Source organism: Macaca mulatta, chromosome 8, assembly GCF_049350105.2.
Source record: "Macaca mulatta isolate MMU2019108-1 chromosome 8, T2T-MMU8v2.0, whole genome shotgun sequence".
Taxonomy (NCBI): domain Eukaryota; kingdom Metazoa; phylum Chordata; class Mammalia; order Primates; family Cercopithecidae; genus Macaca; species Macaca mulatta.
In genome coordinates, this window is record NC_133413.1 from 140,460,184 (window position 1) to 140,486,133 (window position 25,950).

General features: G+C 45.2%; 1 protein-coding gene and 1 pseudogene across 4 annotated transcripts in view; both read right to left on the minus strand.

Moving 5' to 3' along the window:
* The window catches only part of ASAP1 (ArfGAP with SH3 domain, ankyrin repeat and PH domain 1), a 395,945-nt gene that overhangs the window by 16,787 nt on the left and 353,208 nt on the right, over positions 1-25,950 (minus strand). For 2 of the 4 annotated variants that reach the window (XM_077944031.1, XM_001084688.4), the window contains 3 exons: positions 23,342-23,512; positions 11,395-11,464; positions 7,334-7,392 (listed from right to left, as the gene is read on the minus strand). In XM_077944031.1, coding sequence (XP_077800157.1) covers positions 7,334-7,392; positions 11,395-11,464; positions 23,342-23,512 — 300 coding nt within the window. The remainder of the gene's footprint in view (positions 1-7,333; positions 7,393-11,394; positions 11,465-23,341; positions 23,513-25,950) is intronic. The other 2 variants (XM_077944032.1, XM_015145993.3) reach the window with 1 other exon arrangement.
* LOC114680466 (U6 spliceosomal RNA) lies at positions 1,033-1,145 on the minus strand (annotated as a pseudogene).

The following is a 25,950-nucleotide window of genomic DNA, read 5'->3' on the forward strand; positions in this document are numbered from 1 at the left end:
AATGGATTATAAGAGTGACTAATTTAGGGGCAGTATCTTTGGTTTTAAACACTACAGAGTATAAGTACATTTTGGATTGATGGGACCCACAGCTCACTACTGAACAACTGCATATGGGTATATAAGATCCAGACACACAGGAGGCTATTCCTGTGGTAACTGCCAGCCTGGTGGAATAGATAAAAGCCACTGTAAGGTCTGTTCACCCTGAGAAGGGGGACTGTCCAGCTCTACCTACAAATGCCAAGTGGGACACCCCAGATGTGGTAGCTGACATGCTCTGTATGCATGTGGGACTGGCTTTATGATGACAGGACTATTCACACACTGAACATGCCTGTTCCCCAAGTCATGGTAAATGTGTGGTTAAGAGGGCCCTTCTACATGGGCACCCCATGTGATATTACTCCTACAGAAATGAACAGTTCGAGAAGCCTTATCAAATTTGCTGTCTCAGCTTCCCTTCATGGGTCTTATAGATGCTAATAAAAATATTAGATTAATTAACAAGAGAACAGGTAAAGGCAAAAGTGAGAGCCAAAGGACTCCTCCCAGGAAGGTGGAAATTTTAAAATGGTTATTAACAAATAAGGTGAAAAAAGAAAACACTGATAGGATAAAATGAAGAAGAAAAAGGGGAGAGTCATGGGACGCATCCCAGCAGGGTGGATCTCTTTAGATGGTTAAGAAACGGAATGAATAAAATGGAAGTTGATAGAGTTAAAACAAAGGTCTTCGTGTTTTGAGGCAGGGTCTTGCTCTGTCACCCAGGCTGGAGTGCAGTGGCGTGATCTCGGCTCACTGCAATCTCTTGCCTCCCAGGCTCATGCAATCCTCCCACTTCGGCCTCCTGAGTAGCTGGGACTACAGGTATGTGCCACCATGCCTGGGTGATTTTGTGTATTTTATGTAGAAACAGGGTTCTTCCATGCTGTCCAGGCTGGTCTCAAACTCCTGAGCTCAAACAATCCACTCGCCTTGGCCTCCCAAAGTGCTGGGATTACAGGCGTGAGCCACCACGCTTACCAAAACAAAGGTCTTTTTTTGCTGTTGTTAAAAAAATAACGTGTCATCCATGAGCAGTGGCCATGCTGATCTTCTGTGTATGGTTCCAATTTTAGTATATGTGCTGCCGAAGTGAGCAAAACCAAGGTCCTAATACAACATCATCGTACGGTGGGTGGACCAAAGGGAGCCCCTCTGCTCATTAAAGGGCCCCAACCCAGTTTACTGTATTTCTCACAGTTTGAAGGAATTTTAAAAGTTGCAAGGTAGAGATTACAATGAAACGTATGATCTGAAATTGCCTGGGGCAAAAGTGGGGCAGACTAATCAAAATAAAGACTGACAAAAGGTCCAGGGTCCTTTGGCTCAACTCTTGGCAGAAGACCCAAAGCTTTTTGCACAAAACAGAGTAAAATGGTCTGGGGGTAAAGAAGTTCCTGAAACTAGAATATAAAAAATGTAAGGGTTGATAGGATGATGAAAGTTGGTATATTTGAACACACTTTATGTGAAGTGACTGTATCTCTTTTAGTTTTTTTGAGACGGAGTCTCGCTCTGTCACCCAGGCTGGAGTGCAGTGGCGCGATCTCAGCTCACTGCAAGCTCCGCCTCCCAGGTTCAGGCCATTCTCCTGCCTCAGCCTCCTGAGTTGCTGGGACTACAGGCGCCCGCCACCTCGCCCAGCTACTTTTTTTGTATTTTTAGTAGAAATGGGGTTTCATGGTATTAGCCAGGATGGTCTTGATCTCCTGACCTTGTGATCCGCCCACCGCGGCCTCCCAAAGTGCTGGGATTACAAGCGTGAGCCACTGCGCCAGGCCTACTGCATCTCTTTTATCTGATTGTATCATGGTAATGAACATAGTATCACACCGGAGAATGTTTCCCCTACCTGGTACTATAAACCAGAAGGCATGTAAATCTGCTCTCCAAGCAATATTAATTGGACACGCCCAAGTCCGCAGAGTGCAGAGTAGAAGCTAGAGTGCTGGCAGGGACAAACTCTCCACTTGATAACCCCTGTGGAGCAGTTCCTGGGGCTTATGGCAAAAGTGTTTGAGCACCTCTCAGCAACAACTACTGGGACTTTGGAATAGAGAATGTTCACTTAAGGGACCTTGCTATGAAATGTTACTTGAAGTTACCCCTATGACATCTGAAATACCCATGCTGTCTCAGGTGATGTCCGAGAACATTCTAATGGGGGTGGCAGAGCCTAGAAGAGTTGCACAATAAAATGGAAATGGTTTATAGAGGATCATGCTACCTGAGGAAGGCAAGGAAGAGATACTCTGGAGCAGTTTTCCCAAATCATCTAAGAAAAAAACGTATTTCTTCTCCCTTACCTGATGCAGTGATCCTAGGATGGGAGTTGCTGGGACAGCAAAGATGATTTTTGTGTTTTAGCTAGGGGGTCTCACTGTATTGCCTAGGCTGGTCTCTAACTCCCGACTTAAATCCATCCTCCCATCTTGCCACAGAGCTTAGATTACAGGTATGAGCCACTGCGCCCAACACTTCAAAACATTTTTAGCAGGAATGCTAAGTAAAAAACTGTAACCATCTTTTTAAACCTTATGTCAAAATTCCTGAGGGCATGATGGGGGTGAGATGTGCCTTCACCCCTTCTAGCAAAACTGGGGCTAACAATGAATATGGCTGGTGGTAAAAATAGCTCATTATTTCTACATCTATGTAGCCTCACCCTATCTGGGAGTGGACTGAGAAGCTACTTGCCAGACTTGTATTGCTGCCTATAATCTAGACCAGCACATGGTGATTCTAATGTCCCTTCAAAAAAGTTTGGAGATTAATGGAGAGAAGGAGAAATAGTAGCTGAGTGTAAACAAATAAATGGGTAATTGAGGAAAATTCAAAACAACTCAAAAGAGTCTCAGGGCAAGAGATGACATTGCCTTTAGCTCAATGATTCCAGATGCCTGAGAGGGTGAAGCTGTGTATTTACCCAGGCCACTCCTGCTTGTGGAACCTGACAATATTGAGAGGAAGCCTGCAAACCTGAGTGTCCTCATCATCCTGGGAGGTATTCATACACTATGATAGACAGGACTGATTACTAATGACTGTGTATATATATGTTTTTTGATGTAAAGGATCCACAGTAGAAAACCAGGGAGTAGGCTGTGGTGTTAAATGTATTAGTTTTCGTCCACGGTTCCTGGCTTATAACCCTTGTTATAGACTTCTGTTACAATGTTGGGTATGTCAGGCCTCAGGGGCCAGCCTCTGACCTTCTCTTGCCCTCTTACTACCTATCCCAAGGCAGGACTCTAATCCTATTGTGGGTCTTAAGCACCTTCCATGAGAGGATTCTACCCTATACCCTGGGGGAAGGAATGCTGACATCATGAAGCTTTCATAAAAAGCCAAGAGGACAGGGTTCAGTGAGCTTCTGGAGAGCTGACCATGTGGAGGCTCCTGGAGTTTCCAGAAAGGGCTTGGAAGCTCTGCACCTGATATGGCTTGGCTGTGTCCCCACCCAAATTTCACCTTGAATTGTAGTTCCCATAATTCCCACATGTTGTGGGAGGGACCTGGTGGGAGATAATTGAATCATGGGGGCGGTTTCCCCCACACTGTTCTCATGGTAGTAAGTCTCACAAGATCTGATGGTTTTATAAGGGGTTTCCCCTTTTGCTTGGCTCTCATTTTTCTCTTGCCTGCTGACATGTAAGACGTGCCTTTCGCCTTCTGCCATTATTGTGAGGCCTCCCCTGCCACATGGAACTGTGAGTCCATTAAACCTTTTTCTTTATAAATTACCCCGTCTCAGGTATGTCTTTATCAGCAGTGTGAAAACAGACTAATACAGCACCCCTTCCCCCATACCTTGCTCTACACATTTCTTTATCTGTATCCTTTGCAATATCCTTTATGATAAACCGGTAAATGCATTTCCTTGAGTTCTGTGAGCTGCTCCAGCAAATTAAATGAATCCAAACCCCAACTTGTAGCCAGTCAGTTAGAAGTTCTGAAGGCCTGGACTTGCAACTGGTATGTGTGTGTGGCGGGGGGGCAGTTTTGGGGACTGAGGTCTCACCCGGTGGGACTGGCACTATCTCCAGGTAGACAGTGTCGGAACTAAATTACAGGACACCCAGCTGGTGTCTGCCGCTTGGTGCATGGGGAAAAATCCCCACACGTTTGTCACAGAAGTCTTCTGTGTTGATGATTGTTGTGATGTGAGAGCAGAGGAAAAACACAGAGAATTTTCCCCCACAGGCATCAAGTGGCAGTGTGAAATAGGCTGTTGTTGGTGAATTCAGATTATGGATGAATACTTTGGCAGGAGATAGAAATGTGGAGCTTTCCAGATGGGTGTAAAACTGTGGGACTGTTTGGATGAGTTAAGGAGTAAGGGAAGATGCAGAGCAGAAGCAGTTCATGAGCACGGCCTGTGGTGCCCAACACGCAGAGGTGGAGGATATGAGAAAGCAGCTAAGGGGGTCGGGAAGGAACTGACAGTGCAGCGAGAGTGGACAGGTGGTGTCCAGAACACAAGTGCATAGTGTTCCAGGCAGGAGAGAAGCAGTGACGGTGCCATGAGCTGCAGACGGCCAAGGAAGACAGGGCTGAAGATTAACCGCTGGCCCATCAGCTTGCAGAGGGATAGGAAGAGAGGACGGACGGATGAATCTTGGCTCTGAGCATTAACAGCTGTGAACTTCACACACAGAGACAATGCGATGGTGTACACCTCGTGATAGAACACACTACCACCTATGAAGTGGTTTTGCCAAAGCCTCAATCTATCTGATCAGGTTTCTGGAATCAACTTCCAATTAATAGGAAATATGACAGACAGGGGAACATGTTAGATGAACAAACATGAGGGGATGGAATCCAGACTGGAGAAATCTATAGGAAGAACAACACAGTTTCTTCAACAAATAAAAAGAGAGAGATGAAGGGGAAACTTTAGCCTAAGACACTTACAGACAAATCAATCAACTCTACTGTGTGGACTTTATTTTAATCCTTATTCAAATAAACAATTTTTTTTTTTTTTAAAAAGGGCAATTGTGAGACAGCTGGATATGTTAACACTGGGTGTTTGATGATATTAAGAAATTTTTGATTTTTTAGACATGATGAAATTTTTTGATGCAATAGAATTGCATATGTATGAAATTGGCTGGGATTTGCTACAGAATTACTGAGAGTAGCTGGGTATGGAACTAAATGAAACAAGATCAGGTATAAACTGTTAAGTGCTGGAATGGGTGATAAGTATGTGGGTGTAGTAGAGGAGGCTGTAGGATACTATTCTATGTCTTTTTTTGTATTTCTGTGTATGTTTATTATGGGAAATTCCAAATAGTAAACACACATACACACACACACACACACACACACACACACACACACACACACAGAGACAGAGAGAGAGAGAGAGAGAGAGAGAGAGAGAGCGCGCGCGCACGAGAGAGAGCGAGCGCGAGAGCGCAAAAGACAGAAAAAGAATGGGAGTAGAGCAAGGGGGTGGTGGTGGGAGGGACACAGGTCTTGATGGGTATTGACAGCAGACCTGCCCTGATAGGGCAGGTCAGATGGAAGGAAACAGCAGTGCAAAAGAGGGAGGGACACCTGCTGGAGTCTGTCCCTGAGCGGGTGGGAGGGTACAAGGTCTACCTTAGGACCACGGCCACCATACCAGGCAGGTGGTGGTAGGGGTGGACTCCTGTGCTGACTCAATGAGGAACAGAAACAAGGTACTCCTAAGGAGAGGAGAGACAGTGTGGGGGAGTGGGCTGAAAGGTCACGGTGCTGGGACTGCTGGGCAGCCCCAGATGACCATGTGAGGTCGGCAGTCATAGAGACAGCCAAACCACCATCCTGACTGTGCCTCTCAGAAGTCAGTTGAGTGGCAGAAGCCAGCACAGGAGGGGCAGGAGCTGAGGGAGCACATCAGGGAGTGACTTTGGTGATGGGCTGACGCCATGCTTCGAGGGAAGGGAGGGCACAGAGGGGATGGGCGCAGCGAAGAGCTGAAGGCAGTTGCGGTAAAGTCCTATGGGCACTGAGAAGTGCTGGGGTCTGCTGCTAGAGGAATCAGGCTGGAGAGGCAAGGGGTGATATGTGAGTGATCTGGGATAGAGTCTGCGCACATTGTAAATGGGGTTACATGCCTGAGAAACTTGTTTCAAACTCCTTTGAGATCAAAACAGCCCCTTGGGCAGAATTTAAAAATAAAAGACAACAAAAACCAATCCTAGATAAAGATTCAGCAAACCCAGGGGAAGTCTTGTATCTGTTCTATGGAGGGTGAATCAGCAGTCATTTGGGAGTCCCCTCATCTTACTACACAGGAGCCTGGCCTGACCAGTCAGTGCTCTTCAAAGTGTGTTACTTCACTGAAGAACTCTAGAGAGTGGTGAATTTCAGCTTCCCGATACTAACCCCCAGTTTGACTTCTGTTCAAACTAGGCAACGCAGCACTAGACTGGGGTCACAAGTCTTGCTGCTGGCACTGAAAATCCAAGGAGCAGGCCCTGAGCTCCTCTGAGCTTCCGTCTATATCCAAGGTGGGCCCTGCTGGCCTTGCAGGCTTATATAAGGATGGAATGATCTAGATGCCCCTAAAGGTATTTTGCAGCTCTAAGGTAAGGTATGGTAACAAAAAAGGCAGAACTATCACTTGTGTTGTAATAAGACTGAAATTTTGGTTTTACAAATGAAAAGCTTGTCAGCATGAAAGAAGACTCGGTCAAAGAGCTGAGTGTCTTAGCTTGGCAAACAAACAGTATTTATAGACACTGCTTTCTTGTACTTTGCAGAGCATGGGTATCTCTACTCTGCATGACAGATGCCATCCCAGGGAAGGATTCCTTTGCCACCCACTTGCTAGGGACTTTCTGAAATATGACTTCATTTTGTCCTTACAAAACCTCACAAAGTAAGTATTATTTCCCCCATTTTACAGACGAGGAATCTCAGGTTTAGTGAAGCTACTACATCACCTGCCCAAGGCCACACAGCTACTAAGTGGTAGAGGTGCTATTGGTTCCGAGGTCTCTCTGATTATGTTTATAAGGGGAGAAAGAATGGTATCTGGGGATTATAATAATGTGATGTCTACAAAAGTATTATGTATTCTGGAAAAGTATGGTGCTTTGCTAATCACCAAATTTGAGTTTATAAATACCTTTTGTCATTTAATGTTTATTTACTAGGCATCCACTACATGCCAGGTGCTGCTCTAGGCATTCGGGATGGATCAATGAACAAGGGAGATAAAAACCTTGGGCCCCTTGGAGCAGGTAGTGACACTTTAATTACATGTAAATGTGAAAATGATAGATCTTACCTTTCTGAGGTAGTTTAGGAAGAACTCTTGGGCCAAGGGCAGTCTTTGCGGAACTGGTGCTAATTAACAAATAAGAATCATTTAGTATCTAAAAGTGCTAGAATATCAATAGTGAAATATTATTCAAGGAAATCAAATCAAAGGCATTTACATAATCATCTAAAGAATCCTTTCAAAATTTCTTTTTTTTTTTTGAGATGGAGTCTCCTTCTGTCGCCTAGGCTGGAGTGCAGTGGTGCGATCTTGGCTCACTGCAGTCTCTGCCTCCCGGGTTCAAGCAATTCTTCCTCAGCCTCCTGAGCAGCTGGGACTACAGGCGCCCATCACCAAGTCCGGCTAATTTTTGTATTTTTAGTAGGAATGGGGTTTCACCATCTTGGCCAAGCTGGTCTTGTACTCCTGACCTCGTGATCCACCCACCTTAGCCTTCCAAAGTGCTGGGATTACAGGCATGAGCCACTGTGTCCAGCCTCAAAATGTCTTTAACAAAAGATTATGGTCTATTTTCCATATTTCGGTTTGCCTGGCTGAGGAGGCACAGTAAAAGGATGAAAAAAAGTCCCACTTAATGATAAAGCCCAACTCCTCCACTTCAAAGCATTTATGAAGGCACCTGGCACATACTAAGTGGTGACCCCAATGTAGTGCACAGAAGTAACTCTTCCCACCTATCCCACAAAGCAGCTCTGTGTTTCTAGACAAGGAAATGGAAGGGAATGGGGGTGTCGGTGGCTGGCAGAAGGTCCCGCATGGGTCAGAGGTAGAAGTGGAAATTCGGCCCTAGCTCCCTTGGCCTCCAGAGCCCTCACTTCTTCCACTATAGCAAAGAGGTTGGTTCTTGGGCCTCCAGGCTCTCCTAGGCCTTGCCCTCCTTTTGGGGGACAGGTAAATGAGGGTGACAAAGACCCAAGTCCCCGGAATACAGGTCCACACCACGTTGTCTGAATCATCAAACGTTAATCTCTGCAACTGAAACCCCAGTACCGTCAGTGGTCTGCATTAGGTGGAAGCCACTATTTTTCTTTAACAAGAGGTTCTGGCGATTCTCAGAGGACACCAGGAGGCCTGCATGCCTGAGAAGCAGCAGCAGCCAAGTGCCTGAGCCCCATCTGCCAAGAACCTCTTTATTATCTCATCTCTCCATTTCTGTGCCCTGATGTCCTAAGAGTTGGTTGCTGCTTCTTCTTCTTCTTCTTTTTTTTTTTTTTTGAGACGGAGTCTTGCTTTGTCACCAGGCTGGAGTGCAGAGGCGCGATCTCGGCTCACTGCAACCTCCGCCTCCCGGGTTCAAGTGATTCTTGTGCCTCAGCTAACTGCATTTAAAAGAAAAGAAAAAGCCAAACCAACCGACAAAACAAAAAGTAGTCAAAGAAAGAAGATGAAAAGTGTGTGTTCCTTTCTGTCCTGGCTCTTGGACACCCTTAGTCTTCACTGCTCTTCCCTCAGCTCACTTGAAATTCTCCTGCCTCTGGGCAACTGGGGGATATTGCTGAGATAAAGCCACCACTAAACAAGAAACAGTAAACATGAGAGGGCTTTGCTTCTGACATTTTTGGGGTGCATTTTTCTTGTGCTATGCCTCAGCATCTTCCTAGGCAAGCCCAGCTGCCCATTACCGGTGTGTGGGCGATGACTGTTCCTGCCCACACTACCGAGGCCAAAGTCTAGAGGCTCAGACGCTTCTTTTGCACAAGCTCCTGTGCAATGTTGCGGAACCTGGGCTTGTTCCTATCAGAAATGAACACAGGACCCTTCTGTTGGTGGTGCTGTGTGCAGTGAGAAAGGGTACTGAAACCTTCATGAGTTGGCTGGACGCGGTGGCTCACGCCTGTAATCCCAGCACTTTGGGAGGCTGAGGCAGGCCAATCATCTGAGGTCAGGAGTTCAAGACCAGCCTGGCCAACACGGTGAAACTCTGTCTCTACTAAAAACAGAAAGTTAGCCAGGCATCGTGGTGTGCCCTGTAGTCCCAGCTAATGGGAGGCTGAGGCAGGAGAATTGCTTGAACCTGGGAGACAGAGGTTGCAGTGAGCCGAGATCGCACCACTGCACTCCAGCCTGGGTGAAAGAGACTCCATCTCAAACACAGACAAACAAACTTAATGAGTTGCCAAAGGCTCTAGTTCACAATCAGCTTGATTTTGTTTAAAAACTATTTTTTTTTTTTTTTTGAGACGAAGTCTCGCTGTCACCTAGGCTGGAGTGCAGTGGTGTGATCTCGGTTCACTACAATCTCCACTTCCCAGGTTCAAGCAATTCTCCTGCCTTAGCCTCCTGAGTAGCTGGGACTACAGGCGCACCCCACCATGCCCAGCTAATGTTTGTATTTTTCGTAGAGATGGGGTTTCATCATGTTGGCCAGGCTGGTCTCAAACCCCTGACCTCAAGTGATCCACCTGCTTTGGCCTCTCAAAAGTGCTGGGATTATAGGCGGGAGCCACTGTGCCCAGCCAAAACTTTTTTTTTGAGACAGGGTCTTGCTCTCGCTCCGGCTGGAGTGCAGAGGTGCGATCATGACTCACTCTAGCCTCAATTTCCCGGGCTCAGGTGGTCCTCTTGCCTCAGCCTCCCGTATAGCTGAGACTACAGGCATGTACTACCATGCCCGGCTGATTTTTTTTTTATTTTTAGGAGACAAGGTCTTGCTATGTTGCCCAGGCTGGTCTCAAACTCCTGGGCTCAAGCAGTCCTCCCACCTTGGCCTCCCAAAGTGCTGGGATTACAGGTGAGCCACTGTGTCCGGCCTTTAAAAATCTTTTATGAATGCTTTTGGAGTGTCAGATATTCTCCTCATTCTGGAAAAAGAACACCAGAACTTTAGTTCTACAGGGTCCCCAAATTAGGACTGAAGGAAGGTGAGTGAGGAATCAAAGGCGGGGAACAAGGGCAAGGAAGGGGCATGGAATGTGGAGTCAGGAGAACAAGCAGGCCAGAGAGCTGGCTTTGACATCCGCGCCTACCACCTAACCACTCTGGGCCTCGCTCTCCTTACCTGCAAAACTGACGACAGTAGTAATTGAGCCTATCTCACAGGGTTATAAACAGCACATAAGATAGTGGTATTAAAAGCATGGATATGGTGGCTTGCATTTGAAATTCTAGCACTTTGGCAGGCTGAAGCAGGAGGACTGCTTGAGCCCAGAAGTTCAAGACCAGCTTGGGCAACATGCTGAGACCTCGTCTCTACAAAAAAATTTAAAAAAATCAGCTGAGTATGGTGTTGCATGCCTCTGGTTCCAGCTACTCGGGAGGCTGAGGCAGGACGATCTCTTGAGCCCAGGAGGTTGAGGTTACAGTGAGCTGTGCTCATACCACTGCACGCCAGTCTGGGTGACAGAGCAAGGCCCTATCTCAAAAAAAAGAGAGATTTTGTTTTTTCACCTTTCAGAAACTCTGGAAAAGAGCTGACTCTTTTTCCCTGAAGTTGGGGTCTGGAAGTGGCTCTCTATCCTTTTCTTGGATGGCACCTCCAGAGAAAACACTTTAGGGTAAGGCTGGATAAAAACTGCCCATAAGAGATCTCCTCAAGTATACAATTTCAGTGAAAAAAGGGAAGAAAAGAACATTGCTGTCAGCCGAGCCTAAAAAAAAAAATCTTAGAAACAGAACTTGAAAGAGTGATATTTTTATGTTTGAAAATCTCTGGGCAATCAGATTTCCCTAAGGATTATCTTTTCATTTCCAAATCTGCAAAAAGAGTCAAGAGGGAAAGTAACAAAGTTACTTGATTAAAATATCAAAAATAAAAACTCATTCTGACAGGAATTTTGTTCAAGACCATTGCACAACCCTGTGACCACCGGGAAGTGAGGTTAGCTCCTGTCTGTGAACTGGGTAGACAGCGGTGTTGCTTAGAGAATGGTCTGCAGACCTGTGTCCAGTCCAGCCACAAGATGTTCACGCAAACCAAGAGTGAATGTCTGGTTTCTCATCGTGGCCCGCCCCACTTGGCTGACCACAGCTTTGAGCAGCGCTGGGAAATCCATGAAAACTCATTTCTAGAATTCTGTCCATTGCATTAATGGATCCAACAGGGGAAAGGAAGCACTGAGATGGCTTACCTTGACTGCTGGGATAGTCCCTCAAACTTGTTTGTGGTCTTACTTGAAGAGGATGGACCCCCATCGTTACCTACAAGGAAAATTTAATGTGAAAAGGTATGTCTTTAGATGGGGAAATGCAGTATGAGAATATATGGGTTTGGCCTATAGACAGGCATTGCTCAAGTTCCAGAATGGCATTTAAAAGACCCAAGCCAAAACAGTATGCATTTCTGGCATAAGACCAAAACAAAATTGAGCACTGTTTTGGGCTTTGCGGTTTTTTATTTCTGGTAAAGGAGTGTATCAAAGAGGTGAGCAGCTGCTCTGTGGCAAGACCTCAAACAGCATAGAAACTTGGTGATGCTCCCACTGGCTCAGGATCCTGTCCTTAGTTTGAGGGTAGAGAAAGAAGAATACATTTCAGGTTCACCAAGAGGTCCACATGCTAGGAGACTACCCCCTAGTATCCAGACTCAGAAGAAACACACAACTTACAAGTGGAGTGTGTGTGTGAACACCATTAGCAGGGTGGTGGATAAGGGGTCATCTGCTGGCCCAAGCCCTCAGGCACTTACTGACTCATCATTCATTCTCTTTTCCTCTTTCCCCTTCCCCCCTTCCCTGAGACAGGGTCTTACTCTGTCACCCAGGCTGGAGTGCAGTGATACAATCAGGGCTCACTGTAGCCTTGAACTCCTGGATTCAAGTGTTCTTCCTGCCCAGCATCCCAAGTAACTGGGACTACAGGGCATTCATTCAAATATTAACCTTTTTTTTTTTTTTCTTTTTGAGATGGAGTCTCGCTCTGTTGCCTAGACTGGAGTGTAATGGTGCAATCTCAGCTCACTGCAGCGTCTGCCTCCCAGGTTCAAGCGATTCTCCTGCCTCAGCCTCCTGAGTAGCTGGGACTACAGGCGTACACCACCATGCCCAGCTAATTTTTGTATTTTTAGTAGAAACGGGGTTTCACCATCTTGGCCAGGCTGGTCTCAAACTCCTGGCCTCAAGTGATCCACTTGCCTCGGCCTCCCAAAGTGCTGGGATTACAGGCGTGAGCCACCACACCCAGCCAAGTATTAAGATGTATTAAGCATTTACTATGTGCAAGGCATAAATGTGAAGCAGAAGGCACAAAAACAAATAAAATGTCACTGCTCTCACAGAGCTTATGCTCTGGCCTGTGAGATTTACACATAGGAAATATACTAACAATGTGTAATGAGATGAACATCAGTTGCTGTCAATTGAGGAGAAAATACTTTCTAAACTCTGACTGCTGGCAGGAACGGGGGAGAGGGAGTAGGGAATGCTGTCTGGGGAAGACAGAGCATCTGGACAGGTGAAGAATTTTCTAGTGGGTGAGCAGCAAAACCAGAGGCACACAGGTGGAGGTAAGTGTGCTATGTCCAGGAGAGGGTCACAAGACAATAAATGAGGGCTCTTCTATGATTCATTTCGTGGTGGGAGGAGTGCAGCGCAGTTGTGGAGCCCCAAGCTGCCGGCACCCAGGAGGGTTCCCTGGGACTCTGCATGGGCACCCTGTCTCTGGGGTTCTAGTTCATTTCCTTGCCCTTTCTTCCTGTGACTGCTCTGGAAACTCTTGCTCTCTTCCTTCAGCAGCCTCCTCTCCTCCTCTGCCTAGAAGACTATAATACTGCCTAGGTGGCACTGGGAATGGGCTGGCTGAGGAGGGTGAGCAACAGGATGAAGAGGGCAGGACTGAAAAAAAACTAACTGATCCTCACTACACCATGAATCTGCTCAACAGCACTGCCCGATTGCCCACATGCTTTTATATTCATCTAGCCTTCCTTCCTCACAGCATGAGGCTGCCATCATTACTCCTTTTCCAAAGATAAGGAAATGAGATTAAATGAATAAATGGCTGCAGGTCCCATGGGGAAGTGGTGTACCTGGGAGTCCTGACCACAAATCAATGTGCTCTTCATTATCCATCAAGACGCCCTGATAGTAACATTAACAGCAATGATCATTTACTGAGCACTTACTGTGAGCAAGGTACTGTGCTACATACTCACAGTAATTATGCTTATGAGGTAAATAGTATAATCACCCCTCATTTTATATATGAAGAAGCACACAGAGAAGTAAAGTCAATTGCCCAAGGTTAGGTCACTGGTAAGGGTCAAAGCTGGAATGGAAAGCCAGCAGCCCTCTTCCAGGGTCTGTACTGTGAATCACCACACTCTAGCACCTATTGCCTCCTGGTCCGACTGCACCTACTGAAGATGGAGAGGCTGGCTTACCTCCTGGACAGAATGTGCTGTAATTCTATGATATTGATACAAGAAGAAATGAGATAAACTGGCATTACCAGAAGAACCAAAGGCTTTCACATTTAGTTTTATTTAATTTTAATTAAACTAACCATCAGTATATGTCCATGAGCCCATATAACTTAATATTTAAGGACTTCTTTGGTAACTCTTATAAAATCCTCTGAGCTGTGATGTTCTTTAAGGTAGGCATTTATTTTCTTCTTTATTTTTTATTTATTTATTTTTTCAAGATGGGGTCTCACTAAGTTCTAAGTTGCCCAGGCTGGTTTTGGACTCCTGAGACCAACTGATCCTCCCGCCTTGGCCTCCCAAAGTGTTAGGATTACAGGTGTGAGCCACCACACATGGCCTTTTTTTTTTTTTTTTTTTAAAAGAGACAAGGTCTTGCTCTGTTGCCCAGGTGGGAGTGCAGTGGCATAATCATAGCTCACTGCAGCCTTAAACTCCTGGGCTCAACCGATCTTCCCGCCTCAGCCTCCCAAGTAGCTAGGACTACAGGCATGCACCACCACGCCTGGTTAATTTTAATTTTTTTTTTTTTGTAGAGACAAGGTCTCATTGTATTTCCCAGGCTGGTCTCAAATACTTGGACTCAAGTGATCCTCCTGTCTTGGCCTCCCGAAGTGCTGGGATTACAGGTGTGAGCCACTGCACCTGGCCTGGTAGGCATTTCTTTCTAGCACTGTGCTCAATGCTGAGTCTTCAGGGCTAGATATCAAATCTTACACTTTCCCATTTAAATGAGCTGTAACAATCAAAACGTCAAGGTCAATTTTATGTTTGGGGAACGAACTGTTGCATCCACTAATTCCCTTTCCAGGTAGAAAACATTCCAAACAAGTGATTACTAATGCAGGCTGCATGAGCTATACATGAGTAAATTTGAGACCAACAGGGCTGCAGAGGCCCTCTGGCTCTGCTGTGGTCATTCACTCTGCTGTCGCACAGATGAGTCATCACGTCAGGGGCTGCTGCCTAATGCGCACAGGCCCAAATGTCCAGAGTCCTCATTTAACCTTACTCTTTGGCTTCTCAAAATGAGTCTCCATTTTCCAAAGATGGTGTGAGTTTTTATGTCTCTGTCACTTTGCCCCTTACGTTCCTTTCCCCTGCAAGGAAGGCCTGTCTCCTTCCAGTTTTGGTGAATTCCTACACAACTTTCAAAGAACACCTTTAGAGTCACTTTCTGGGAATTTTTCCATAGCTGACTTGACCAACCCTTGTAACCAGCTTCTTACCAAGAGTGGTTAATTAGGGGTGCAGATTTTGGACCTAGACAAGTGTGGCTTTGAATTCTAGCTGTACTGCTGACCCGTGGGTATGAGTTTGGGTGACTTCTTATTCTGCTAAACCTCAATTCCCTCATACATAAACTGGGAACAACCATGGTACCTACTATACTAGATGGATATGAGTATTAAAGGAAATAAACTATGAAGTATGGGACACAGTGCTAGACCACAGGAAGCCTGACACAAGGTAATATTATTCACAGCTCTTCAATGGCATGAAACAGAAATGATGCTAATATAACTCAGTGAGTGGTCACTTCAAAGAATGGACCCTGCTTTCTATGTCTTTGTAACACCACTTTTTTTGTTGTTTGTCTGAGACGGAGTTTTGCTCTTATTGCCCAGACTACAGTGCAATGGCGCGCCATCTCAGCTCACCGCAACCTCTGCCTCCTGGGTTCACTGATTCTCCTGCCTCAGCCTCCCAAGTAGCTGGGATTATAAGCATGTGCCACCACATCTGGCTAATTTTTGTATTTTTAGTAGAGGCGGGGTTTCGCTATGTTGGCTAGGCTGGTCTTGAACTCCTGACCTCAAGTGATCCACCTGCCTCAGTCTCTCAAAGTACTGGGATTACAGGGGTGAGCCACCGCGCCTGGCCGATAACACCACTTTTTAACACAATGTCTGGCACAGAGCAGTCAACAGTCCCTGCCAGCGTCTGGTTGACAAGAATCCTGTCACTCTCATAGCTATGCAAAGGCTACCTGCTGCGCTTGAGAAGAAAAGTATGGCTTAGAAAACATTCTGAAAATAAAATAGTACTGAAAAGAGAACAATGAGGAGCAAAAATATGGAAGCAACTCAATCCCTTTTTTCTCTCTGTGCAATTTGGAAAATGATCTTAGTGTATCATACAGATGTGTTTAAGAGAGACCTGGAGATACATCCTGAACAGGCAATGGAAGAAAGTATGGCCAAGACTCCTGGTCACCTACTATAGCTTCGAAGCTACAGAAGAACAGTTTGTGGAAAGAGAGGGGGCAGCGAATGGCCTGGTTGTTACAGGAGTATTCTGGAATAGTGAATTACTATACAGGCCTTGGAGTTGGAAATGGGTTCAAATCTCAGTTCTGCAGTTCCTGGATTTGCGATCTTATGCAAGCCATTTGACTTCTCTGTGCCTAATTTCCTCATCAGTAACTGGGACAATGACAGTCCCACTTCCAAAAAGTAGATATGTAATAAAACCAACAAGAAGAAAAACCAAAAAAGCAAAAACCAAAAAAGCAAAAAAAAAAAAAAAAAAAAGAAGTAAATATCCATGTCTCAGACATTTCAAATATTGAGCTTTTTTAGCTGGAAGTCCCAGGCCTGCAATATAAGCAGTAAACCAATTTTTGGCATAGTTTTCCATCCATTATTTGCTCTATATTAAATAAAAATACAATTCTAACTCCCAGTGACCAAAGATGAGGAATGTAAGTGATTCCCAGAGGTCACTTTGTCAAGGACTGGTAGAACCTGGATCAGAACTTGGGCTTCTGGAATGTTCTTTCAGTGCATGTTATGGTTTCCCACGTGCACTGCAGACACTTCTCTAAATGCCAAAGGATGGAGGGCCAGGGGGAGGGGGGAAATTGCTCTCAGGTGTTAATTACAAGAGTCTCAAGTGTGAGAATAGCGTTAGTCTTCAGGCTATCATGAACCTAACAATTAGTTGTATTTCTTTCTTTGCTCTTGCCTGTAAGAATCTTAGGGTCAAATCCATGGCTTACTTCCACACACTGTATGTGACTTTTTATTACTCACTTTGTGGAGAAATCACACTCCTGGAATTCACCTTACTCTGCTACCCTTATTCTCCCTTCGTCCCCATTTCTTATTATTTAAATTGTGTTAAAATATGTGTTAGTCTGTTATAAAGTAGGTTATAAAAAAAAGAGGAAGGCTGGGTGAGGAGGCTGACACCTGTAATCCCAGCACTTTGGGAGGCCAAGGCAGGAGGATCACTTAAGCCCAGGAGTTCGAGACCAGTCTGGGCAACATAGTAAGACCTTGTCTCTACAAAAATTAAAAACTAGCTGAGTATAGTGTGATGCTCCTAGAGTCCCAAGTTACTTGGGAGGCTGAGATGGGAGGATCACTTGGGCCCCGGAGGTTGACGCTACAATGAGCCGTGATTGTGCCACTATACTCTAGCTGAAGCAACAGAACAAGATGCTGTCTTAAAAAAAAAAAAAAGAAAAAGAAAAAGAAAAAAGAGGTTCAATGAAATGCAACTTCAAAAATCATGAAGTCCCTACAAACCCCAAATCTGTCCACAGGACTATTTGTTTTGCTATCAAAAGCCTGCGTTAGAAGTCTCCTGAGACAGATGGCTGGATTCATCACAGAAGCAGGACTTCAGTAATGTAATGCTGGGGCTATTTTGGGCATTGTGGATGTTGTGGTTCTGGCAGGGAAAAAGCCTGGGGTGGCCCTCCCTGCCTGGACAGCATGGGAATGGCATACCAGAGTGCCATGCTGCAGATGGATGAGGAGGCACAGCTAGCAGAGCTTGTGCTGCTTGCCAGGTGAACCATGCTAAGTTGATCGCCTTCTCCACACCTCAGTTTCATGGGCACAGAAACCATTGCTGTGAGGAGAAAGGGATGGTGGGCCTGCATTTTGCGAGCACAGAGTGGTGCGTGGGGAGGGTGAGGAGGGCCGGCTCTTAGCCACACAGGCTGCAGGTGAATCCTGGCCCCCAGGTACTAGCTGTGAGAAAGAGTGTAAATCACTTAACCTTTCTGCGCCCTGAAGTTCAGATAATAGCATTTTCTCTCTGTGTAACTATGGTTAAGACTGAGGTATGTTAACACATGCGAAGTGCTCAACACAATGCCTAGCACTCTGTGAGGCGCTTACAAGTGATGGTCTTATAAAATATTACGTATGCAGTGTTTTATCCAAAGATTCTAAAATAATGAAGAATTGTCATTTTCTTTTGTCTTACAAGCCATAAACCTGTATTAAGAATTTATGGGCTGGGTGTGGTGGCTTATGCTGGTAGTCTCCGGTTTGGGAGGCCAAGGCAGGTAGATCACATAACTCAGGAGTTTGAGACCAGCCTGGGCAACATGGTGAAACCCCGTCTCCACAAAAAATACAAAAATTAGCTGGGCGTGGTGGTACACACCTGTACTCCCAGCTACTCAGGAGACTGAGGTGGGAAGATAGCTTGAGCCTGTGAGGTGGAGGCTGCAGTGAGCTATGATCATGCCACTGCACTCCAGCCTGGGTGACAGAACAAGACCCTGTCTCAAACACAAAGAAAAAGGAGTTTATGAAGGCATGAAATGGAATTTGAGAGGGGGAAAGATAGACTCTTTGTAATGAAGGAAGTGTGGCCTTCTGTGAAGTAGATGCATTAAAGGTTACAATCTCTGGTCCTCGGTCTCACAAAAGTCTCAACATCAGCTGCCTTGCTTATTTCCTCCTGCCTATTCCACTCATCTTCCAAGGCCAAATGCAAGATCTATTTCCTTCTTAAACCACCTTCTACCTCCTTCTTAAAGGTCAACATGGAGGATTGGGTGGGGCTAATCATCAGCATAGAAAGTGTGATCATCAGCGGAGCCAAGACCTGTCAGTCATGGCTACTCTGCAAAGAAGCTGAATGTCAGAGGTGCCCCGAGACCGGAAACACAAATAGCGGGGAACCAACCAAGGGTACAGGCTTCAGACTTGACAGGTGGGCCGAGTTCAGTGGCTCAAAACTATAATCCCAGCACTTTGAGAGGTCGAGATGGGTGGATCACTTGAGGTCAGGAGTTCAAGACCAGCCTGGCCAACATGGTGAAATCCCATCTCTACTAAAAATACAAAAATTAGCTGGACGTGGTGGCAGGTGCCTGCAATCCCAGCTATTTGGGAGACTGAAGCAGGAGAATTGCTTGAACCCATGAGGTGGAGGTTGCAGTGAGCTGGGACTGCACCACCGCATTCCAGCCTGGGTAACAACAACAACAACAACAACAAAACTCAAAAAACCAAGAGAGAGAACTTGACAGGTAGAAACCTCCTCCTGGCTGAGGAAAGAGGCTGCTGTGAAGCAGGCAGAGGTCATGGGAGTGATGCTAGTGCTGCTGTATGGATGGCTAGTGAGACTAGTGGGTACAACAGAGTGGTGGTGTGAACAGGTGGCCTACAACAGATTGGGACAGGAGGCCTCGAGTCTTGCCTAGTTTACAAGTTTGATTCTGTATTTAATGTTAGGCAAGCGATCAGCATGAACCCATTGATCTACAGAATGGAGAGCTGCTGACAATAACTATAACCCCCAAATCTCCCCTGTGAATCTGGAGGAAGAAATCCTGGGCACAGTGGGGAGAGGAGTACATCTGGCAGTTACATGACAGCTTTTTCTAGTCTTCAGAGAAGACTAGAAAAAACAATGGCCAAGACAGGGATTTGAGACTTTTGAGGTTGTTGGTATGGGTGAACATATTTTGCACGTGGGTTGGATGTGACTCTTTGGGGGTCAGAGGACAAGCTGTGGTAAGCTGAAAAATGGCCACCCAAAGATACCGAATCCTGATCTCTGGAATTTGTAAATGTCACCTGACTAGGAAAAAGGGAGACAAGGAGATTATCTTTTTTTTTTGAGATGGAGTTGATTTACTCTTGTTGCCCAGGCTGGAGTGCAATGGTGCGATCTTGGCTCACCACAACCTCTGCCTCCTGGGTTCAAGCGTTTCTCCTGTCTTAACCTCCCGAGTAGCTGGGATTACAGGCATGTGCCACCACGCCCAGCTAATTTTGTATTTTTAGTAGAGATGGGGTTTCTCCATGTTGGTCAGGCTGGTCTTGAACTCCAGACCTCAAGTGATCCGCTCACCTCGGCCTCCCGAGACAAGGAGATTATCACAGAAAATTCAGGTGGGTCCTGAATACAATCACATGTACATTTATGAGAGAGAGGCAAAGGCAGTTCTGAGAACACAGAGAGGCAGCGGCAGTGGGGAGATGACTATGAAGGCAGTGGCTGCACCACTCCACGGAACACCTGGAGTCACCAGAAGCTGAGAGAGGCAAGGAACAGATTCTTCCCACAGGGCCTCTGGAAGGAGCAAAACCCTGCTGGATTTTGGACCTCTAGCTTCTAATACTGAGAGAATAAATTTGTTATTTTACAACATCCAGTTTGCGGTATGTGTTACAGGAGCCTCAGGAAGCTAATGCAGGTTTCTCCAGCTATCCAGCAAAATGCTAGGCTGAGAATAATGGTAACAGTAGCTAACATTTATTGGGTGCTGCCTATGTTTTGGTTGTTTTTCATGTGTTCTTCTCATTTAATCTTCATGATAACTCCACATGCAATACAGACACTATTACTAGCCCCATATTATGGTTAGAGAAGCTTTGGCACTGAAAAATTCAAAGATACTTGCTGAAAATCACAAGGCTATTGAGTAGTAGAGATGGAATGAGAATCCAGAGAGCATGACGCTTGAGTCCACCTTAGAGCACTTTGCTGAGAGAAGCAGCACACGCCCTCAGAAGGAGTTCATGTACTGGGAAAGACAGGCAAGGAAACAGCCACTGTGATACCCACTACACCAGTGGGGGCAAAGGGTGGCAGTGGGGAGTTTTATTGGACTGTGGAAGGCCTTTTAAGTAGATCCCAGGAGAGCAGGTCTTGAAAGATGACTAAACATTAACATAAAGAAGTAGAGGGAAGAAGATTCTAGGTTGAGGGCATACTGTGAGGCTCAGATCTGAGAGAAAAAAATAGAACTTTGGGGAATGTGGTGTACCTCAAGATGGTGGGCATGTTCAGCTTTGGGGGTGGAGAAGGAAGGCCTGGTGAGAGCTAAGGGTCTGTTCTTTCACTACCTGCTCATGCCTGGTGTCTACCCCCCAGTCCTGATCTCTCACAGTTCAAAGGCCCTGATCCTCACGGGCTGAGAAGAGATGGGAGGTTTAGGGGAACATAAGAGCGCTAGAAAGGTGCATCCACAGAGGGAAGCTGCAGGCATCAGAGAGGAAGGTTGTCTAGGAGGCTGATCCCCTAAATGCCTTGCTGATGACCCGTCGGGCCCTGCCTTTGGCTTCTAGAATACAATGTCAGCAGGAGGCGGGGAGGGATAAAACCAAGCAGTAATAATACAACGCAGACTGTAAGCACCAGGATCAGAGCAACTATAACCTTTCTAAGGAGAAGTCCAGCTGTGTATGAACATACCCATACATGCCCATTACTGACCTGCGTCTGTAGATAGTATATCTCACATACATGCATGTACACCAACATATGCTTTCTAAAATCAAAATTTAAAATAAAAATTAAATTGTTTTTTAAATTTAAAATTTTGATTTCAAAAATCAAAAGTCCATGCCACGTGGCAAACTGTCACTGTGGCTGAGGACAGATGATGATTTTTGTCCTTCAAGGCTGGTTGTAGGTGAGAGGCTCTGAGCTGGTGACAAACTGACAGACAGAACAGCGTCCTCATCTGGAAAAGGTTCTAATGCCCCCAGCTCACTGTCAGGCATGCTTACAAAGTAAATTTTGTTTAATAAAAAATGCTCCCTGACCCACCAACAATGGGGGGAAAAGCGGCCAGCTGCTAGTCTTGCTCTTGAGTGATGTGAAAGTCTAAAAAAGTGATGATTTTCAAGCCGGAAAGCAGAAATTTGGTACATTTATTTGACGAATGTTTGAGTCTATACAACGTGAAAAAAGGCACTTTAAAGCTTACAAGAAATAAAACCACTTAAACAAGAGGATTAAAATTTAGAGAAAATTGGAAAGGAGGTTAATTTGTGATATGAAAATCTGCATGTGAAACTTGTGACTTTCATGGAATGTTATTTGGGGGAAAGGCCTTTTTGACGAAATCTGGGGATCCTGAAGGCCTTACACAGCAGCCTCTGAAAATGTCAAGGACATCCTTAGTCTTTATGTACACACGTGCTAACATACCTCAATTGTTCTTGCCTGGCTTGTGGGAACTAATTCATTAACACCAAACTCCAATGTCTCCTCCTCTCTAAACCTTCCCTGGCTTTCCTCCAAAGTCTGACACTCAGTTTTCCAGCATTTCCAGTGTTTAGACAACACGTCTATCCTGATAGTAAAGAACATGTGCTCTAATGATTTACCCACATGTGTACTGCATTAGACCATGAGCTCCATGAGCATATGGACTGAGAAGGCCCAAGCAAGGGGCATAGCAAGTGCCTCAAGTAAGCAAACAGACTCAGAGAATGAACGGCTAAATGCAGACACATGCTTGCCACACACATAACCCAGGGTGTCTGGACCAGATGGTGAACAGGTGACAATCAGCAACCGGACAATGTAACTTTCCCCCAAAACTCGAAACACAAAAATTATGAAGAACAATGAAACTCCACAGCAGGAAGAGGTGAGACACACAAACTAACATATTTATTCAGCAAAGCTTCTGTGTCTGTCTGTCATGGGCCAAGACCCTGTTTGGTGATGGCGTGACCCCTAAGTCGCTAGCAGGCCAGTAGTAAAGATGGAAATTATGTCCCTTGTAGATGGGAATTTGTCATGTGCAATCAATGTCACTGAAGTGATTAACAAGCTGACTCTGGGCAAATTTATTCATTCTCAAGTGATTACTGAATATTCACTGTGTGTCAGGCACGGTTCCAGTAAACACAGGTGAGAACAAGACAGACAAGGTTCTGGCTCTCATGGAGCTTCCATTTTAGTGGGGCAGCTTACATTCTGCGATAAGGTGTTTGGGAGAAAACAGGTAGGGAGGGAGCTGCATTGGAGAGGAGGGTCAGGGAGACAGACATGCCAGCTGAGAACTCAAGGATGAAAGGGAGGCAGCTGTTCAGAAAGCATGACAGAGTTCCAGGCAGTGGGAGGGCCCTCAGGAGGCAGCGGATGGTGTATCCAAGAAGTGAAAGGCAGCCGGCCCTCAAGACAGAGTGGCAGGAGAGGGTCTGGGAGATAAGAGTCCGATCGTGCAGGGCCCTGTGGGCCTTGGTATAGGGAGCTTGCATTTATCTGAAGCTCAGGAGGAAATCTTATAAGGGTGTTAAGGAGAAGAGTGACGATGATCTGATTTATATTATATAAGAAAACCATTCCGGCTGTTGTGAGGAAAATGGATTACTTTGCTTTTCTGAGCCTCTGTTTCCTTATATATAAAAGAGACTAATAATACCTACCTCACAGAGTTGCTATTATAATTGAGTAAGATTTAGGAAGTGCTCAGCACCTTTTAGCTTTTATTGGCCTAAATAGTTTTCAAAATGTTACTTTGCCTTAAGAGACAGGTAGAATCATGTCATATATACCCGAGTCAGCACCCAGCATGTATGTGCTTAATGGGCCACTGCCCAGTGGAACCCCACATGCTGCCTGGCCCCAGCAGCTTTGGCCCTGACTTTAGGATAACTTACCCCAAGGAACTGCGCCTTTGTTTGGGGGCCCGTGAGGTAGTGGGCTGGGAGGGTCGGATAGGGTTCTCTTGTGTCCGGGTGGTGGGGGAGGAGGCCTCTTCTTGGATAGGGTGGAGCTGCCACTAGAGGTCTGGGTGCTTAGAGGGAGTGTTGAAGGTGGGCCAGTTGGACCTAGAAAGGAAATTGAATGGGGGCAGGAAGATTAATCCCAGTCTCACAGATACAAAACAGCCAGTATGCAATCACTTCCACACATCAAAATGTGGTATGATACACAAAGACAAAAGCAAAAGGCTGGATATGGCTAAGTCCATCAATCTAATAACTCACATATAGGGTTTTAAAAATTTGGTTAAAAAAAAAAAATGGCCAGGTGCAATGGCTCATGCCTGTAATCCCAGTACTGTAGAAAGCTGAGGTGGGAGGATTGCTTGAGGCCAAGAGTTTGAGACCAGCCTGGGTAACATAGCAAGACTCCGTCTCTACAAAAATTTAAAAAATTAGCCGGGCCTGGTGGTGTGTGCTTGTAGTCTCAGCTACTTGGGAGACTGAGGTAGGAGGATCACTTGAAGTCAGGAGTTCGAGGATACACCGAGCTATGATTGTGCCACTGCACTCCAGCCTAGGCAACAGAGAGAAAAATTTACAACAAAGGTAAGAGGAGTGTGTGCTTTAAGGAACAAAATGCCAGTCAACACAATGCTACTGGGTTTAGATCATTTAGGTACAATGGGAAAAATAAACACACACGCACATCTTAAAACAATAACTCCTTAGAATCATCACAAAATCTACTGAGGGAGAAATCACACATCACTACCAGCAAAATCAACAGAGAAAGAACAGGGTACAGGCTAAGCCTTCACTGGGCCACAAGCTGAAACATGAAATACATGAAATGGTTCATATAATAGAATTTTTCTCCCTACAACTTTTTCTTTTAGTCAGCAAACTGCCTTAAGTTTTTCTTTAAAAAAAAAAAAAAAGGCTTTTCTAAATAATGAAGAAAGAACTGGACGTAAAGCGTTACCTGGAAAAAAGAGAACTCCAAAAACCCTTTGCTCTAGAAACCAAACCATCTGTTATATTGGAAGCCTGAACAACATTTATATAAATTAGACACTGATTTTTATAAACTAAAAAAAAAGACTCAACTTTCTCCAGAGCTAAAGACAAGACAGCAGAAATGATAGTAATATTCCACATACACACAAAAATGGGGTTTGTTTTTAAAAGCTGTTAAGGGAGTAGTGTATTTGATCTTAATTTTCTTTATTCAAAGTGACAATGAAGTGGTTGGTGTGTGCCAGGTATTCTATGCTGGGCACTTTCACTACTATTGCTTTATTTAAGGTGTATGGTTTAACTGTGTTCATGGCAAAACTGCTTCTGCAAACATTAAGAAAAAAAAGCTAGGACCAGGCACGGTGGCTCACACCTGTAACTCCAGCACTTTGAGAGGCTGAGGTGGGCAGATCACTTGAGGTCAGGAGTTCAAGACCAGCCTGGCCAACATGGTGAAACTCCATCTCTACTAAAAATACAAAAATTAGCCAGGTGTGGTGGCGCACGCCTGTAGTCCCAGCTGCTCGGGAGGCTGAGGCAGGAGAATCGCTTGAACCCAGGAAGTGGAGGTTGCAATGAGCCAAGATCATGCCACTGCATTCCTGCCTGGGCATCGCAGTGAGACTCTGTCTCAAAAAAAACAAAAACAAAAACAAAAACAAGCTAAGAAGACTGTCACACTGAATGTTTAACACAGATTAGTAGATATCTAGTAATCCAGAAGGGCTCCAAAAGAGCTTTATACATTCTTTGTATTTAAAAAAAAAAATCTAATTAGCTGCTGGCCTTGGTATAAAGGAAGCTTTCGTATTTCCCACTGTCAACTACTAGTCCCTACTACATTGACTTAAACCATCATTTCTCTAAGATAGGCTAGTTCTGAAAGTAAATACTGTTAATCTCAGTAAAATTATCATCTGCTTTAGGTTTAAATTGCCAGGCTATATAATTTGCTTCTTTGTCTCACTGATGTGATACACAATGGAAGCCTGATGCTTGCCCCAAATCAACACTTAATTAGAGTATCAGGCACAGCAGCTTTCGGATACTATTTTACTTTTATAACAATACAAAGATTGTTATTATGGCCTTGCATCTGCATAATGCTCTGTAGTTTTCAAAATGTGTTTATATATGCTATTTCTCGACTTTTTTCCTAGGTTTATCATTAAAGCAATTTTTTTTTGAGATAAGGTTTTGCTTTGTCATCCTGCTTGGAGTGCAGTGGCACGATCACAGCTCACTGCAGCCCTGATCTCCTGGGCTCAAGCAATCTTCCCTCCTCAGCCTCCTCAGTAGCTGGGACTACAGGGGTGTATCACAATATCTGGATAATTTAAAAAAATTTTTAAATCTTTTGTAGAGACAGAGTCTCACTCTGTGGTCCAGGCTGGCCTTGAACTCCTGAGCTCAAGTGACCCTCCCAAAGTGCTGGAATTACAGGCGTGAGTCACCACACCTAGTCTAAATTAAAAAAAAAAATGTTTATGGATACTAATAGTTATACCTCTTGATTTTCATACCAACTCTGTGAAGTATGTGGG